The 19,787-nt window shown below is 35.4% G+C and overlaps 1 protein-coding gene across 1 annotated transcript; it reads right to left on the bottom strand.

Annotated features, from left to right (window-relative positions):
- Positions 1–9,147: 9,147 nt before the first annotated feature.
- On the bottom strand, positions 9,148–17,565 carry LOC148956190 (MIT domain-containing protein 1-like). Its single transcript, XM_089094377.1, has 3 exons — positions 17,449–17,565; positions 15,564–15,769; positions 9,148–9,352 (listed from the first exon to the last, which is right to left on the bottom strand). Exons 2-3 carry the CDS (start codon positions 15,635–15,637, stop codon positions 9,205–9,207), a joined length of 222 nt encoding a protein of 73 aa, XP_088950503.1. The 5' UTR covers positions 15,638–15,769; positions 17,449–17,565; the 3' UTR covers positions 9,148–9,204.
- Positions 17,566–19,787: the final 2,222 nt, after the last annotated feature.

A 19,787-nucleotide genomic window follows, 5' to 3' on the forward strand; every position in this document is an offset into this window, starting at 1 on the left:
TAGTACAGTTTAACGCAAGCATAAAAGAAGGATTTCAAGAAAAAATTCTTGGATTTCCTTTTTAAATTTCTACCATGTTGTTTGCGAATTTTGTGGTATATTCAGTTAGCGTCCTCTTACTGGCTATACCAACATGCAGTTCAAATGTACAGTGCAATTTTGAAGAGCCAACACTGAATATTGTTGATGTAAGTGCAGTTACTTTTTTTTTACATTAAACAAATGTCATGATTTTTAAATCTAAAATATGAAAGGTTCCGGTAATTTGAAATTAAATTTTTTGAAAATAGATTTGAAAGTTAAATGGATTTTCCCTTCAGAAAATAATATTAAAGACTAGAATTTATATCAAAGTAAAGAGAAACATTAAAACTTATAAAACGAACAGAAAATATTCCGTATACACAACGAAATTCTTCTTCCAAAACCCCAACTCTTTAAAGTAAAATGTAAGAGTGCTCAGATTAAAGTATTTTTGATCCCACAAAATGCAGTTTTGTTGGGCTCATATTGTAATTGCAAATATTTTGTTCACCCATTGTATTTGAACATATTTTAACAAGAAATTCTATCTTTTAAATCAAATATAGACCATGCGCTCTTTTATTCTTGAGCCATTTTGGAAAACACTTTTAATCTTCGCATTGGCCTTGTGTTTAAACATACTTTCTTATAGGATTGTTGGCAGAAATTCAAATGTTAACTGCAATAGTGGGGGGTTTTGAATACAGAAGATATTTGTATTTGCTTTAAGTCATACTGCGGTTCTCCACTTTCCCTTGAAAAAGGTTTATCGCTTATTTGATTTCAATGCAATTTTTATACCATATTTTGGATTACTCTAGATTTAAAAGCTACAAGGCCCCTCTTTCATTGAAATCAGTCGAGACTTTCAGATAGCTATTTTGCTCTAAACTATTGAAAGTTCCAATATATGTGCCTTAAGTAATAAAGAGACCCTTACAACATCTGGGGCAAGGGCCTTAAATTATTCATATTGACAATTGTTTACAAAATGAGGGAATGCTTGAACTTCAGCATCTGATTGGTTAGAAACTCTTAGCGATCGTTCTTCGAGGCAAGAGGAACACAATTTTTTGAAAGAGGGAGAGTTTTAGGGGAATCTGAAAAGGGCGAAAAAAGTGTAGTCCCTGATTAATTTGAGACTTACAGCCGTAAGATTTAGGTTAAAAGGAACCAAATGTTTTGAGGAATCTAAAATATTTTTAGTCCGGACGCCAGGTGCTGAAAATATGAAACATACCACGACGTAATGGAGTAGGTACGAAAATTACCCTACCCCCCCCCCCTCTTAAATCGACCATGCTCATTCGAAAAATATCAACGGCACTTGCTTGCAAGGGGTGGAACACTCCGAAACTTGACATTTTAGTATATTTTGGTGTTTCATTCAAGAAAACGCATCTTCCGCAAAGTTTGAGGTGCAGTTTTCCACTCAAATACAAGATAGAGATGTATAGAGGCCGTATAATGTCTTCATAACAAACTAAAACGATAAGTTAGAAAAATGGCAGCAATAACGCAGGTAAAGAAACTAAAAAAAAAACAGAATTAACACTATTTATTTATTACTCACATTCCCAAATTCATTACGGTTTTTTCCCAAGTATCTATCCATTTCAATTCACACACAATTATTCCTCGTCTGAATCATCTTCGGCCTCACAGCACTTCCCACAAGAAGAGCACAAAATATCGCAACCTCTATCTACACATGGATATTTTTGTCAACAAGATTTACAGTTGCCATATGGTGAAGTTTTCTGAATAGTGGATGGCCAAGAAGAAAGGGTAGATTTAATGGGTACTATGCATCTGTCTTTCATCTCCCATCCAAAATCAAGTGGCCTGCAGCATAATGGACCAATGCACCTTTTCACATGTAAGGCAAAGGAGTCGTCGGTTAGAGGTAGGCTCTTCAGAGTTTACTGGCGAGGGAACAAGTGAACGCGGAGATCATTCAAACACGAAAGCTCCTCTGATTTTCTGTATGAGGCGATCAAAACCTCACAACACAGCTTAATAATATCTTCCTCAAGCTCAACTAATCGGTCGATTTGTTCCAAAATCTATTCAGTAGGAGAAAATATTCGAGGTAACCACGTCACACATGCTCTAAGGATCGTCTTCTTTCCTTTGCAGAAAATGAAGCTCACAGTATCCCATCCGGTTAAACAGTGCAAAAACGCAATTGAATTCACTAGAGACGGTAGGAGTCTATTTGCAAGTTCAGTGATCAAAATTACTTTGTCCCGCCAACGAACCGAAACATTAGGGGTGACATGGCTTTGCTTTTCAATCGTCTTAAAAGACTGAAGCAAAATGACCACCCTGTCTGTGTCATTTGCTTCCGCGATTGCATCCGTGCATTCCATTCTGGCACAGAAGCCCGTGCGAAGAGCGACACGGGTATCCGCTTCTTCATGTATACTTCTCAGTTCATTGAAAAATCTCTCGCAGTTTACAGCCTGGTTACCTGGAAGCAGCTGAACTATTCCAGTTCTATCTGCAAATCCTCCTCATAGTTACTCTGGAAAAGCAAGGACTTTGCGGTCAGTACCGGTCCAAAGGCCAAACATGCATTCTATAAGCTTTGCTTTACTTGGGATATCAAGCATGATAGAGTCCCAGCTATCGAAAACCACATTCAGTTGAACTAAAAAGGATTTCCCGGCCTGTTTCCACACCGTCCATGGCAACCACTACTGTCTTTCAAAGAAACGGCTTCACAACCCTCAATGGCTTTATACCCATAGAACTGGTAGATTTAACTTAATAGGAAGAAAGCCCGATTTTTTTAACACACCAGACTAACCAATCTTCACATAGATATTTCGGATGCAGTTAACGTCATGGTTCATGTGTCTGTGCCAAAAGACACCAGAAACGAAAATCTATTAGCAGAGTCTTACAGCTGTCTAGACCGCGAGCATGTGGACTCAAAAATGATTCATCGAATCAGGAAAAAAAACAACTCCAGGGGTAATTTGGCATATTTATCATTCCAAAGACGATGACAAAATTCGAGATCTTTTAAACAATTGGTGATTAGTGAAAATCATGATCCCATTAACGACCAAAGTAATTTTTTGGATTACAATCTAAGAGGACGTCTAAAAAATGAATACAATGTCAAGGGCTACACTGTGGTCCAGTGCTTAGGAGATGCTTTTTTCATACCTGCTGGTGCGCCTCATCAAGTGGGCAATTTGAATTGTTGCATCAAGGTGGAAGAAGATTTTGTGTCTCCCGAAAATGTAAGTAATTCCATGAAGCTCGTGAAAGAATTTCGGAACCTCTCTCATTTGCATGTAAATCGTGAGGACAAACTTAAATTGAAAACGGTACCTTATCATCATAGAGTAAAAGACTGAATTAGTTTTAGCCAACACAATCCAACTGTTATGGAAAATTGAGTTGTTCTAAAAATTTTGCATTTTGTTGGAGACTAATAGTAAAAAATTAACTACAGGGGTTAGGCAACGGAATCACCATACCCCAGAGAAGCAATTTTTATTCTCTTGCACAATCATACATATGATGTATTATAATCCGATTACTTTCGACTTCAAATTTTTGTCACATTATATGAATCAGTTCTGTTGGTAAATTTTGGAAAAAGGCAAATTAATTTTCTTTTTAAGAACTTGAAATATTTTGTTTATTGACTCTTCTGGTTTGATGCTTTGCTTCGCTCAGACCTTAATGCAGTAATAGATCCTAATTGTCACTTGGACCTTATTTTGTACTTCTGATTTATTATGTTGTTATTTAAAATTTTCTTATTTAAAACGTGGTTTCACTTGGGCCTTAATTTAGCAAAAATCAAACATAAATTTGACGTTGTGATTGCTCTCTCGTAATATATAAGTTATGGCATGTGGTACTGATTATTTTTTATGTGGTCTCTTTAAAGGAGCAATAGTTATAGTTGTAGGTACGTATTTATGTATTTTTTCTCGAAAAACGGTTCCATATCTTTTCAAAAAAATCGGTATCCTGGGATTTTCTGGCTCAAGAAATCGATCTATATAGGTCAGAAGTATGGGAAAATTCGTTAAGAGCCTTAATTTTGGAAAAAAAAAGATTCAGGTGAGTGATGTCACATTTATGAATACATTTGAAAAGGATACATATGTCATATTTGACTCAGTAGTGATTTAATCCTTTTTAGTGCCTATGATGCAGGCAAAATTACACAAAAAATATATGATTGTCTAGAAAAATCATATGATTGACACCATAATTATGAGTACTTTTCAAGAGAATGAAATACATCAACCTTCCACCCCTCGCTGGATTGAATGTATCGTTTTTATATCTATGATGCATGAAACGTTACAAGAGAAATATAGCTAAGCATAAAATACCAAGCGTAATTAGTTTATTTACAAAAGTCCTTTTATGTGGTTCCATAATGTCTGGAGGACGAATGAACAATCTAGACCATGAAACGTGACAAGACCAATCCGAGCAGCTAAGGTATAGGGCATTGAAAAAAACGTCTAAAGTAACAAAAACGAAAATGAAGAACAAAGACATACAGTCAGAATACTTGTGTCAGCAATATATAGAACGAGTAAAAAAAGTGAAGAACAAAGAAATACGTGGTTACAATACATGGGACAAGAAGGAGTAGAACAAAATTGAAATGAAAGTGAAGAGAGAATACATATGGGATTAGAAAATAAGCGGCGGCGGAACAAGCAATAGCACGAAAGCGAGTATGAGAACGATTCTAAAATAGAGCGAAGAACAAATAATTGTGTTATTAGAAGAGAGGCGACAGCAAAAATCAGAACAAGTCAAAAACGAAAAGGAAGAAGAAATAAATATTATTATAGAAGAACAACGAAATCAAAATTTTAACTTTTGGTTACTATGGGTCCAAGTTTGCTCCTTACTAACTTTCTATTGCTGCTTCAAACATGATAAAAGGGGAAACGGCAAAAAAGTAGAACAACTAAAGCATCTATTGTAAAATATCATTTGAAAAGTTGCTTCTATTGGGTACGAAGTCCTATTTGAGCGAATCGGTTACCTCATCCTCTCTAATGTTGTCATAATGCTTGAAATGTTACAATTAACTTGTTTTCAGAGCATTCCTTGTATTAAAAATCACAGAAAATGGTTGACTTTTATTATAAGTTTAAAAGTGCAAAATCATATTTAATGTTACTGCTAGGAGTGATGGGTCCAATGATTTAAAAATTAGTTCTCCTAAAATGCAGAAGTCCAAGAAGCAAAAAAACAAAAGTGGATGAGAAGCTCAAAATTCTCTGTAACACTCAGGGGCAAGAAAACTGAAAGCTATGAAGGAAGAGTTTTCATCCTCAAAGACATAATTTCCAGACCTTTCAACTACGTTGAACAAAATGGCCATATGAAAATGTTGGCCGGAAATGTTTGGGGAAATAATGAGTGTAGAGGGGGGCGACTCTCCCTCTGATTACTTTCGACTATTAGAAAGAGTAATAGCCCTCTCAATTTCCAGTCGAAAGAGCCCTTTTTAAAACAAAATTTACGACAAAACTTTCTATATGACATTATATGCCCCCAGGGCATAACTTACAACCTTAGCTCTGAGGGCTGTGGGGGGTTCTCAGACTCAAAAACGTAATTTCCAGACCCTTCAACTACGTTCAATGAAATTGCTATGTCAACATGATGATCGGAACTATTCGGGGAAATGATGGGCAGTGGGGGGAGGAACATTCACCCTCCGATCACTTTTAATATTAATAAGGGCACTAGCCCTCTCAATTCCTAATTGAATGAGTCGTTTTTGAAGCTTCTACGACAACGAAAAGGCCTAATTTCCAGAACTTTCGACTACGTTGAAAAAAATGTCTACCTCAAAATTTTGATTGGATATGTTTGGGGAGATGGTGGGCGTAAGAGGGGCGTTACTTGCCCTCCAATCATCTTGCGCTTGAGCTGAGGGCTGTGGGGGGAGCGTCATCCTCAAAAACATAATTTCCGGAATTTACAACTAAGTTGAACGAAAGGACTATCTCAAAAATTTTATTGGATGTTTTTGGGAAAATGATGGGCGTGGGAGGGGTGTTAAATTTCCTAAAATCACTTTTGACAATTAAAAAAGGCACTAGCCCTATGAAGTTTCGAAGTTTTTGAAGTTTCTATGACAGTGCTCTCTACAAAAACCTTATATGCCCCCAGAGCATAACTTATAACCCGAGAGGGGGTTAGTTGCCCTCCAATTACTTTCAACTATTAAAAAGGGCACTACCCCTTTCAATTTCCAATCGAGTGAGCCCTTTTTGAAGTTTTCTGACAACAATTTCTATAAAAAACCTTATATGTCCCCAGGGCATAGTTCTCTTAACTAAAATAATTAAAAATTGTGATAAAATGCTTATGGAAAAGTAAAAAAAATCTACTATTGCTACAGTATTTGGCAGGAGTCATACGATAAAATAAAAGCAATTGCAACATCAGTGCAGATACAATTCATACAGGGACTTTATGTTTTCAACATTATTGAACCAAATACTTGGCTGATTATTGACGATTTAGCTGAATCCATAGAACAATGGTCCCAGGAAATGCTACAACTGTTTACCGTTCGCTCTCATCATGAACAATTTCCGCTACTCTAGTTCTACACAATATCTTTCATCAGAGCAAATGTATACCAACACTTACATTGAACCGCATCTACTATATCATCTACAGAGTTGTTCGTGATTCTAGCTCGGTAATAACTCTCAATAAACAAATATACCCCGGCGCCCCCAAATTTCTACTTTAATCGTACAATTAGGTAACTAATAAACCCTAAGGCTACATTCTATTGGATCTTAATCAAAATACACCCAAGGATTTACGTGTAGTCATAGATATTTTTGACAATGAAATTACAGTATATCTTCCCGTGAACAGTAAAAAATGCTATTAGTTGCCATCATGACACTGAAGAAACTACATGCAAATAGACACTTATTTTCCGTTCTAAGCACTTCAAAACCCCAACTTAGGAGAGTCATACTCAAACATGGTATTGACAGTGATTTCATTAATCTAATATCTGAACTTTGTTTAAATTTAACCGAGGGCAATGTTCAACTGCTAGAAGTAGTTCAGCATCAGGCAAAGCAACATCGTTCCATTGTACTTGCATTGGAATGTAAAAAGAAAGGAAAGAATTTTAAAAAGAAACGTCTTCCTCAAGTGGGTGGTAGTTTCTAGATGGCTAAACCCTATAAATTGACTCCAATAGAACTCGTTCTTTTACCCGTGGAACACTTTGAGGACAATCTGAGTAAATTCATTGACAACAAGAATATTGAGGATGATAAAAACGGCTTTTACTTCAAGATGCACTTCGCCGAGTGGACAAACATACGCCCTATCGTGCGAGAGCCAGCGTCATTGATCACAAAAAAGAACCATCTGCACAGGATTCTTCTGCTATCACTGCTGGAACACAATTAAAGAAGGAGGAATAGGATTCAATAGTGTCTAGCATTGGAAATCTAATGCCACATTCATATCGTGAACAAAGTGAGCGACTCATAACATATCTCATGGAAAGTGGGCAAGATCATATTCAAGTTGATAGCAAAGGGAAAGGGATTATAATTCAAGGCAAGAGGCATAATCTACTTGATTTAATCTATGATATGGTTACAAATCGCAAAGAACTTTTTATCATTTGACACTAATCTATACAACTTTCTAAATACATTAAACTTCCCCAAAAGCCTTATTAGCAATAGGCAAATTCTAAAAAAATTAAATGATGATGCTCCCTCGTCATCGTCAACATTAAAACATGTACAAGAAGAAGAATAAGAAAATTTTAAATCAATCTTGGAAAATACTAACACACCTAGTAGAAACATTGATTTGACAATGAGGATGAGAAGCAAACCACAGATAGCTAGGCAAAAGCGAAGACGTATCAAGTCAACGTCAAAACCACCACCGCCCACTAGGATACAAAAGGGTAGTGGACGCTACACTACGTGTTTACGTTCAAAATGGTTCAAGTTCTGAAACGTCTTTATGAAAATATTGGTGAGGTGGGAGGTTTAAGTTCCCCCACCACTCTTTCTAAAGTTACTGTTGTTTACACTAAAAGTGTATATGACTATGTACAAAATGAATCAAGTTACACTCTGCATAGAAATCATAGGCTTCGCACTAATCATTATCGAAAAAATAAAGCCTTTTCCCCATTGTATATAATGCAAGAAGATCTCTTAACTCTAGATGAGATTCAAAGTCCTCAAAATACACCGTAGAAGTACATTCTACTTGCAATCAGTGTTTTTAGTCGCTATGCATATGCTATTCCATTGCGGTCAAAGAGAAGCGATGAAGTTGCTCAGGCTATAGAAAGTATTCTCGAACAGAATTCGTATAAAAAATTCAAACGGATCGCGGTAGTGAATTTTTTAATCTCCATGTTGCAAAAGTACCCTACTAAGGAAATATAATACACTGTTCTATCAAATCCATAGTCCTATAAAGGCTGTATTGGCCGAGCTATTGATAAGAACTATTCGAATTTTAATTTCACGATATTGTACATTGAAAAATACACCCGAATACCCTCGGACTCAACCCTTCTCGCTAAATATTTTTAGTACTTCTTTTCTAAATACACGCTTGTTCTATCAACAAGAGGCTATCGCTAGTTCATTGATTCTGCCACTAACAAAATATCATCCTCAAATATTGCCTGGATTTTACCAGCACTGATTTTTTTCAAATTCCGAAACTTAAGTCCTTTTTTTCTAAATACACGCTTGTCCTATCAACAAAATACTATCCCTCATTCATTGGTTATGCTATTAAAACCACATCATCCTAAAACACTAGCACAATATATTTCTATTTTTTTTATGGGTGGGGGTTCAACCATAATGAAGCAGCAGTCTAATATAGAGAATTCTAAAACAGCCAAAAATAGAAAACGTGAAAAGTTTGGTTCAACCATGCTGGGGGACACATTGAATGTATTTATTCAACAGAAAAACTAGCAACAAATTCGCAAGATTTAACAGCATGAAACATCAACACTGTTCTTGCAAGCTACCAGCTTTTTTTTATACTTTTCCCAATATTAGCACACATTTATGAATTTCATTCAGATATGTTTTGTAATTAATCAATTTTCAATCATTTGTCACAACTACAATTTCACATTACCCTGCTTCAAATGTAATCGACGCTACAGTTTTTTTTGCATACCCGAAGGTCCAAATTCCATTTTTGTACGGTAAACGGCGATTTGGCTAGTTCGTAAATGTCAAGGCCACGCCCCATATCTGCTCTCCATGCATTCTTGGATTGATCTTGGAGCCTAAAATATATTAATAAATAACCACTTGTATAATTTCACTCAAAGTCATGATAACAGGGTTACCACGGGTAGTACCAAAGTACTACCATTAGTACTTTTTGATCAAAGAATTACTTCTTGAATACCTTCTGCAAAAGTAATACTTTTTCAATACTTTTTGTAAAAGTAGTACTTTAGACCGAAAAGGGCAATTTTTAAAGCATACTAGAAATCAAATTTATTTTGTGTCATTGCCCATTGGATTTTTCGCTTTCAGTTTCGTAGGAATTTTAAAATCTTATGTAGCGGACTTCCTTATATCTTTTTGACAGAAGGAAGTCTACCCTTGTCAAGTCACTACAGAGAGTAGCTATAACAGGATTATTATGGTTGCTTATTTGTAGAAATGCTGATGCAACCCCATCTACCCCTCTATAGTAAGTGGGCAACTATTGCTCACTGGCAACTATTTGCCAACCAGTATGACAAGTAAAGTAACTAGCTATTAAGGGGGCGATTACACAGTACAGTTTCCCGTCCGGAAATGGCATTTTGATGATCTTCTTGCAGGTATATTTCCTAGTATATCAGTGGGTGCTTTAGCCACCAGTGGGTCCTGTGCTGTAGCCCCTTCTTTATTTATTTTTTATTTAATTGAATATTTATTATGTCATTTCTTTTTTTCATTTGAAACCTGTCAAAAGATAAAGGTTTTATATAATTTAGTCTATTTTGGTTGTCCGTACCCTGTATTTGACTGGGTTTTTGCAACCAAAATGTTTTTTTATGTGGAAAGGGTTCCAGTTTTTGTGAGGATTAGCCCCTCTAAAGGTGTTTAATGAAACCTGAAAGTATTGGTGATGTATGCAATTTTGCTTGGTGCAAAAAAATTCACCAAAAAAATTGTTTATTTATATTTCAATCTTTCAGAAAATTGATATCTGAAATTATCTGAAAGTTTCAGTTCTCTCAACTTCTAGTCAGAGTACTGAAGCAACTGAGCAGAGTACCGACATTATATTAGTATCAACTGAACATAATGGAGAAATTAGTGAATGACGAGGAGAAATTAAGTTCTAAAGATGAGACAAATAAGTCATATGGGGAAGATAATTTACTCTTCTGAATTAGGTAGTGTAGCTAATCAAAGATAATCTTTATAAGAGCAGCAACTCCAAAGAAAAGGTGCTCAAAAAAATCGGTACTGACATCTAGCTAGGGTGCAGGAAACAGGCTGAATCGTCTTATATGGCATTCTGGAAATTCTTTTTGGTGCTGTGCAATGACAGAGAATTCAAGGAAAACTACAAAAATCAAATTAGAACTAACGTGACTACTGTTTTTTTTTTAATTTTTGTCAATTTCTTGATAACTTTCTAACCCTTAAAAATTCGTATTGTGCTGCAAACAGTCTAAGTTATTTAGTACTGAGAGTTAGGAAATGTCATTTTGGGTTTGTTCATTTGCAGACACAAGAACTAAGTGAATGTCTTAGACAGTACTTTCTGGTGCAAAATGCAAGAAAATTATGAGACCTACCACTGGAATGTAGCAATAATGTAGTTTTAATGTTTTCTTTAAATTAGCCCCTGAAACATCCTTGCCAGGATGCAAATAATCTCTAATAGCAATATTATGCAGCAAATATTCAACAAATTTTGAAATTTAGGATCTAGAAGTTTCTTTATCTCTTTTATTTTTCTTTCATCCTCTCTTAAATACCTCTGTTAGAGAAGCAAATACCCATAAAAACTAAACTTGTGCTGCAAAGGGCCCCTACTTGTCCCCCTTAGTTATGCCACTGGTTTGATATATGGAAAACCAGTTAGAGTTGCTGCTCTTATACAGATTCTCTTTCTAGCTAATGACTCTGGAGACAAAGCCAATAAATCTGAAGCTAGTGCCAGTGACTGCGAAGAAACAGCAAATGGCATTGGAGGTGAAGAGAATGAACTAATAAATGTGAGAAAACAAAGAATCAGCAGAAATAAACCACCAAATCCAGTGAAAATACAGAAATTCGGGGCAAAATGGATGGAATAAAAAAACTTAAGAGGTCTGGCTGCAAAGATGTCCAAGGGATAAGACAAAATCTTGGTGTAGGTTTTGTGAAAAGATTATTACTGGTGGCTTATCCCATTTATGTAGACATGCGCTGAGGGAAAGTCACATGTCTAAAGTTGTTAGTATGAAGAACCAAGTGCATATTGCTGATGACCAAACCAATGAATTTACTTTATCAGGAGCAGCAAAGGAAAGAGAACTAATTAGCCAACATGTGACAGCTTTAGAGCTGGTAATGTCAGCCTGGGTAGCATCCAAATCCAAGGAGATGAGTATTATGGACAGCTTGCCCAAATTGCTGAAAAAAATTATCCCTGATTCATCAGTAGTAAAGCTTCTTGCGTGTGGAAGAACTAAAACCACTGGACTAATCAAAAACATGATTGCCCCATATGCCATCAGCCAGCTGAGCTCAAGATTGCAAAAATTGGTCTTTTCCCTGATGGTTGATAAAAGCACTCATAAATGTGGGACCAAATAGTTAGTCATCATTGTTTGATACTATGACAGCACTATATGCAAAATCAAGGACGACCTTTTGGCCATTCCAGAGGTTGGAGATACAATAGTACTGGGCCTTAAAAACTTGATCTATAAGACTTTAAGTGAGAAGACGATAACGCTAAAAACTGCATAGGTTTTGCATCTCATGATGCAAGTGTGATGCTTGGGAAGAACAATGGCCTTGCAGCCCTCATAAAGAAAGATATTCTTTATGAGATATTCTTATTGAACATAAAAATGTTCAATAAGAATTTAACTAATGGCTAGAATAGAAACAGAAAATAGAAGAAGAAAGGGTGGGGGATAAAAGAAAATCACAGTCAAGAAGAAAAACATTGACGAAATCGTGTTCAAGGTCAAATGCATAAAATTAAAGAAAAAAACACATAAAATCAAGCCAAATTAGTTGTCAAAAGAAATATTTACAATTCAAGACAGGAATACAATTAAAGGAAAAAAAAAATTAAATTAAAGGTCAGAAAAGAAATTTAGCATAAATAAGTATCAACAAAAGGGAAAATAAAAGGGACAAAGATAAAGAGAAAAAAAAATGACGCATGATTATTGTGAACATACGCAACAACTAAAATAAGGGACGGAGGAGTTAATTTTGGTACAGAGCATAGTTCAGGGATTATTTAGGTGCGTCAAAATAAAGGGGATAAAACTTTTCCGGAATCTCTCAGTAACGGTATGGATAGGTGAATATGTTGGGATTGCCAAGGAAGCTAAACGGGGGAGACGGGGTCTAATGGGGTCATATAAATCAGGAAAGATGTCCTCAGTACGAGGATTAGATATTGCGGATTTAGCAAAACGCAAACAAATTTGTATTCTCCTTTCTTTTAATTTGGTAATACCTGCGGATTTAAGGAGGACGGAGTATGGAATTTTGCTCTCTTTGTAGATGATCCTGAGCAAACGCTTTTGGACCGACTCAATTTTGTCACTAAGCTTGCTTGAAAGATGTGAATGCCAGACCAGACATGCATATTCTAATAGCGGCCTGATAAATGATAAATAAACACGAAGGGAGTTTAACATGTTTCACAAGCATTTCTGGTGGGATAGGGTCAAAAGTGGGAGTGGATTAAAAAAAAATTTATCATCATTATATTTGATTTGGTGGAATTTACTTTCTTATTTAGGTTCTTAGCTTCAACCGAAATGTGGGTTAGGATTTCGAGGGGGTCTTTAACGCATGTATAGTATCAACGATTGCTAGCTGAAAACCAACTATTAACATTTTGATTTCATTGTCCTTGAAAAGATCACTTTTCTGACGTTCGTAAGATCAGATAAACTACCATAAAGAAAGTCAAGATTAGTAATCCCTTTCCTGAGATTGACGATTTCCGCTTCTTTTCTTAGGCAATCTTCACAGGTTTGGGGCTCGAAGACACTAGCCGTTTCTGCAATGCTTGTCGGGAACAATACTTTTAATGCAAACCTTTACTGGAACAATAGATTTGGGGGGTAATTTGGGATTGATGGGTTGTGTTTTTTTTTGCAGAATCAATTGATCCATCAGAACTATTGTTGACATTACTCGAAGCACGAGGTATAGTAGGGGAATTTGTAATACCACTTTGAACAATCGCTTCAAGTTGATTTGCGTTGGAGATAGATGAATTTTCTTCATCCAAAATAACAGGGGATTTTACAGCCTCGATTGGTTGAACTACTTCTGGTTGATTATCAATGGTATTCATCACGTCATTTTCAACCATCAACACTTGGCATTGAATGCGTAACCAATTAGGAGTTTTTAATGCAATTAATTTTTGTTATGCCAGCACAAGCAGAGTGCAACCAAGCATTGCACTTAGAACACTGGAAAGACCCAGTTCCACATTTTCTGTAGCATTTGTTACGAGGATGGGACATTCTAGACTAAGGAATAAAAACGAGACAGACCTTGAATTGGAAGCTATATCTTCAACTAAAATCTGGTCACCTAAGGCAGAATTAGCACTGGTACTTGTTAAAGAAAAGTTTACAAGGCTGATCTCGCGTCTTCACTTAAAAATCACAAGCGTCATTTATTTCAAAACAATACGTCTTGACAGGTCAAGATCTAATAGAAGACTCAGTTTTGCACTATGCTCTGTTAGTGCCTGTGAGCAGGTACCTACAGAGATCGTTAGATTCAGCAATGATATGTACACGTACGTATCGAATAGTGCCAAAAAACTCCGTGAGTATAATGAATTCCAAAAGTTCTGTGAAGTAGCCGAGCATGCACTCCTGTACCCATTTGCAACTCGCTGGTTAGCGTTTCATGCCGTCTCTCAGAGGCTGGTGGAACAGTGGACTGCTCTGACGTTGTTTTTTGACTTACCTGCAAATGAAGGTTGGGATCAAACGGCAGTGAAGCTTTATACAGCTTTGATTGATCCCAAAGTCAAGCTCTATTATCTTTTTCTGAATTATGTTCTTCCTATTGTAAACGGCCTGAATCTTGAATTCCAGAGCGCAGAAGTGAAAGTTCACAAACTTTTAAAACGCATGAATAATACTCTCTCCGAACTGGCAAGGAATTATATCAAAGATGAGCTTTTGGCCATACATACAGTCTTCGAAATAAATTTTTCACACCCAAGAAACTTCAAAGCTATGGAGACGGAGCCGAATTTTGGAGCCGAATTTTGCCAAAGCTATTTTGGAGCCGAATTTGAACTCTTTGTATTTGATCAGATTGAAAGTTGAAAACTTCAAGACAGACAGTTAGCTGCAACAAAGAAAAATTGCCTTGCGTTTTGTATCAAGCTGTGCTCTGAAATAAAGCGAAGAGTGAACAGTGAAGACCCCTTGCCTCAAATGCTAGACTGGTTATCTCAAGAAATTGCTTTATCCAGATCAGTTCCTTCTATAAGCCCTCTTTTCTGCATATTCAAGGACTGTTTCAATGGTTTGCTGGAAGTTGAAGCCCTAAACAGAGAGTGGAGGCGACTTCCATTCTTGAAGAAAGAGCTAGGGGAAGGGAAAGTGTCAGTTTTGGAGTTTTGGAATTAAGTGTCCGCCCTCAAGGATGGTGCTAGAGACTCTGCTTTTGTTCACCTATCTATGTTTTTGAAGGGTAGTATGTCGTTGTCTCATAGCGGCGCTATGAGGTATTTAATTTTAGGGGTCAAATTTTCCTTAAAAAGATTGAACTTAAACAAGCAAAAAGCGACATTTAAGTAAATTCAAGAAAGGCAGTCTATCTCATAATCAATTTAGCATTTGTCACGTTGCTCTTCAGTTTTATCAGTAACTTTTTTTTTACTTTTTTAAGCCATTTTACGAATCTTTTAAATAATAAATTACAATAGGGGCAAAAACTACGCAAATTGAAAATTTAACTAAAACAAATCAAATAATTTTCCATATAAAAAATGACACAAACATCGAAGGCAAATAATTGTTGTTTCCTGCGATGAAGAAACTAATAAAAATAATTATATAATGCACAACCAGGAACCCAAAAGTGTTTCATTCCAAAGGAAGCTTGACAACAGCAACTGGGACGTTAATGACAATACAAAGACAAAAAACTGACCAAATACTGTCCAAAATTTTCTGAAAAATTTAATTGATTTTACAACTATGTACAATTACAATCATGTGCAATTGAAAAAATTGTACATGATTTTTAATTACAAGTTCATTAGACAAAATATACCTGACAAATCTGTCGTGCAAGTCAGCCGAATAAGTAATTTGCAAAGTGATCCCGAGTGCCTTCAAATTGAGCATCAATTCATTCAACGCGCACTTTTGTGCTTCTCTAGGCGTCTTGTTTGTGCATTGTCAAGTGTTTAATTTCACAATTTTCATATTGCGTCAGCGCTGCACTATCAGGCTGCAAAATATCGAAACATTTTCCAGCTGAAAAAATACAAAATAAATATGGTTATTCCTGTAAAGAAATATTTTAGAGCCTCCTCTACATTCATCTATAATATGTACAACTTAGCACGTAATTATCTTTTACTGTCTCAAACTTTTCTTGTTTACAGGAGAAGGTTCTGGAGAAGGTGGGTCTGTTGGAAGACAGAATAGTTTGAGTACTCTTGTTGTTATAATCATAACTTATTTAAGATATGTTTGCATAAATCTACAGCATGGTGATTAGCATATATGTGGTGAGCTCACCAGTCCAGCCAGAATTTAATTTTATCAAAACAAATAAATAAAAAAAGCTTTAAAATAGATCAGTTAGTAAATAAATAAAGTTTTCGATATAGCCACATTAACCTAAGCTACATGGTGTGTAGGTTGAAATAGAAAATTGAGAATTACGCACATTTCTGTTTTGAAACAGAATACGTGGTTAGGAATATCAGATATAAGCTAGCACCGCAGGCAAGTGAGCACCAATTGCTTTTTGCTATGAGATATCTTTGACTTTGGGTCATTGCTGGCATTTAGATTGCTTTGAGTTGATGTAAGTGTACATATAGGCTATATTTCGAAACGGCGAGGATTCCTGGCAAAGAGATCAATCCATTTAATCAATAATATATTTAATTATTATGTATTTAATCTTAATTCCGAATGTTCTAACCCTAGACTAAAAAAAAAAAAATCAGACTCAAACCAAAATTATAGAAAGATTGATTGTTTCCTAAGATTACAACATACGTAGTCTAGTCTTCATATAATATGTGCATTGTCAGTTTAAAATACATGTACTGATATTGAGTCATCCAAATGTTAATATTACTTGATTTATTAGACTTATGAAAGTAAAAACATTTATATTTTTTTAATAAAGCCCAAATTATGGTCTGGCTCTGAGAAGGCATAGGTGTTTTGAGCCCTACTCATGTTAATTTCTGCTCGTTTTGAATTTGAAACGGTTATTTATTGTAATTTCTGTTCGCTTTGGGTTTCATTTATTGGTTGATGCTGATTTTTAGCAGTTTCACGCTTGGTAGATTATTTTATTTTATTTTTGCACAGTCCTGTTTATTTTAGTTCTTTACTTTTCTTTGAAAAACTTATTTTGTTTTTATTAATTTAAACATAAATTAATAAAAAAAAAACTTTTCCCACAAAAGAAGTAAAGAACTCCATCAAACAAAAAATAAACGAAGATAGAATCAAACAATCTCCCAAGCATACAGCTACCACAAATCACGATCAGTAAATAAATAAAACCCAAATCGAACAAAAATGAAAATACATAACAGAGTCAAACTCAAAACGAGAAAAAATTAATGTGAGACGGGTTCAAAACCCCTATAATTTCTAAAAGCCAGAATATAATTTGCACTTTACTGAAAAAAATCTCTTAACCGTTTTCACTTTTATAACTTTTCACTTTTATTTCAACATTATAATATTTTAAGGAATTACTATAAGCATATGCACAGTAAACTGACAATGAACACTTTTTTCAGTAAATTCGTTTGACTTTTTCTTTATTTTCAATTTGATTATATTTTTTTTTATTTTAAATAAATTTATCAGAACTTGCCTCCAATAGTAATAAATACATCTTAACTCCCAATCCACCCTCTGCGTTAAATTCTGTAACAATAAATCAGCTTTGAGCAACATACCTGGCATCGCCACAGGGAGAAGTGTTTATGTACAAATAAAAATGGTAGCCTTCCTTAACTTGGAACTTCCTTGTGTTTTCATTTACAAATAACAGAATATCGTTGTCATTTTCTATAAGAAAAAAAAAAATCAAAATACTACCGAATTAAAATCAATTCCCACAATTCAAAGTTCCAAAAAGTTGGAGAGTATAAATAAAGACAAGATAAAACCATGTACAGGTAAAAATACAAATCAACATAGAGGGAAAGAAATCTATAAGTAGCGAGTTCATGATTACTCTGAAATGGGGCCAATGGCCACTAATCTTTTTCCTTAGCAGTTTAATCAGCAGGGGTATTTTTGGCAGCTATTACAATGTAATAGGCCAGGTTTAAAGAAATTTGAAGTCTCTTTGTTGGGAATCCATGGATGCCAGTGTCTATGGAAATACTACCGATCGGAATATTGATTACCATTGTGCAATCTTGACTGAGAAATTCCAGCAACTATGGCACCCTGCCTATCAAAGAACTTTAGAGGTGCCAGGAGGGAGTTCCTGTCCGAACGTGTTTCAAAGGTTTATTTTGAACTTCTAAATAAGGGGTTTTCATAGGGTTTTACATGCAGGGATTCCCCGTCCTGGCACATAGATACATGTATTTCCTTCATCGTGGTATTAAAAGCCTTTCAAAGTTAAGTTATTAGTAAAACTGGCCAGGTAGGTAGGACAACATCTGTAATTTTTACAGAGAGTCCAATGGAGTTGGTCATGGAGCCAATTAGTGATTTACCTCTTGTAAGTTGAAGAAGAGGTGAGAAGTGACAAAGTTGGTAAGGCTCTAGAAAGTATTCTTTAGCAATATTGTTACAGGAAAATTTAAACAGTTCGTCAAACGATGAAAACACATTTTAAAACGTAATTATAAGAATATTGGGGAAGTTCGAAGTTTAGGTTCCCCAGGTACACTTGTACAGGTGATGGGACTAGCAAGGAAGTTTCTCCATAATAAACCAGCTCACACTGTAGCTCGAAATCGCAGGATTCATGGAAATCATTATTGAAAAACCTAATAAAAATCCCCTTAAAGATCTTTTGGCTCTATACGAGATTCAAAAGCGTCAAAACAGACCGTACAAGCGTAATCCCTGGTGATTTACCTCTTGTAAGGTGACGAAAAGGTGAGAGGTGACGAAGTTGGTAAAACTCTAGAAGGTATTTTTGAGCAGGATCATTATAGAAACAATAAAAAAGATCGTGGTAGTGAATTTTTTAATCCGTTTGTAAAAAAGTTATTGCAGAAATACAACATAACTCTTTGATAGTCATAGTCAAGACAAGGTTGCATTGGGAAAACGATCTATCAAAACTATTCACCTTCTCATTTCGAGATATTGTACATTAAAAACACTGTTGGTTTTGTTCAGGATCTGAATAAAATCATGCAAATTTACTATTAACATCCCCATTGCTCTCTATCCAATTGAAGTTCATCAAGGCAACGATGAAAGTACGCTTGACATTTTGCTTAAACAACATTCCAATGAAAGTGAAATAAAAGAAATAAAACCTCTCGGTGATTACAGTTCAAATCAATCAATCCACTGAAGGTTCTGAAAAGGGGAGCTACTAATAGTCCATTGAGCTTTTTAGAGTGTCAAAAGTCTTAGACATTAAACCTGGGGTGTATCGTCTATAAGATACCAAATATAACGAGATTATAGACAGGATTTATGACTAAGAACTTCAAAGTGTCGAAACCAAGAGTGGAGTCTATCAGACTGAGAAGATATTAAAGAGTTGAACTTAGAGGGGCAAGAGATAGTTACTACTTGTTTAGCTTAAATGCAGGTCTGATTTTGACTCTTGGGTAGCAGTTTAACACAGACATAATCCCTAATTATTTCTATGTGACATTTAAATACAATGTCTCCAGCCCTCTGTATTATGATTTTAATTAAACAAGTGACTTATGAACTAAACTTCTTCCGAACACCAAATTCAAGAAGAAATATAAAGGTGTCCTCCTCGATGGTATTTTCAAGAACACATACGATTATTGACAAGCTCTCACACAAATTGAAAATGTTTGGACTTTCCAATATTGAGTGTAAAGTAAATGGAATAACATTCCCAATTCTAACCTTTGATAAATCTTATAGAACCATATACAAATTGACATTGCAATCTTTAGATCGATATTGACAACTATTCCAAAAGAGAATAACTGATTGAATGTTCTCAAAATCTCATTGTATTACTCGAGATGTGAGTATTGTATGAATTGCCACTGTACGTTAAGACCGGACCTATGCTTAACCTTTCAGAAGGAGCGGTGCCTTAATTTCACTAAATCAA

The sequence above is a fragment of the Artemia sp. Qi Xiang Cuo genome, chromosome 1 (assembly GCF_049724085.1).
Source record: "Artemia sp. Qi Xiang Cuo chromosome 1, ASM4972408v1, whole genome shotgun sequence".
NCBI classification, from domain to species: Eukaryota; Metazoa; Arthropoda; class Branchiopoda; order Anostraca; family Artemiidae; genus Artemia; species Artemia sp. Qi Xiang Cuo.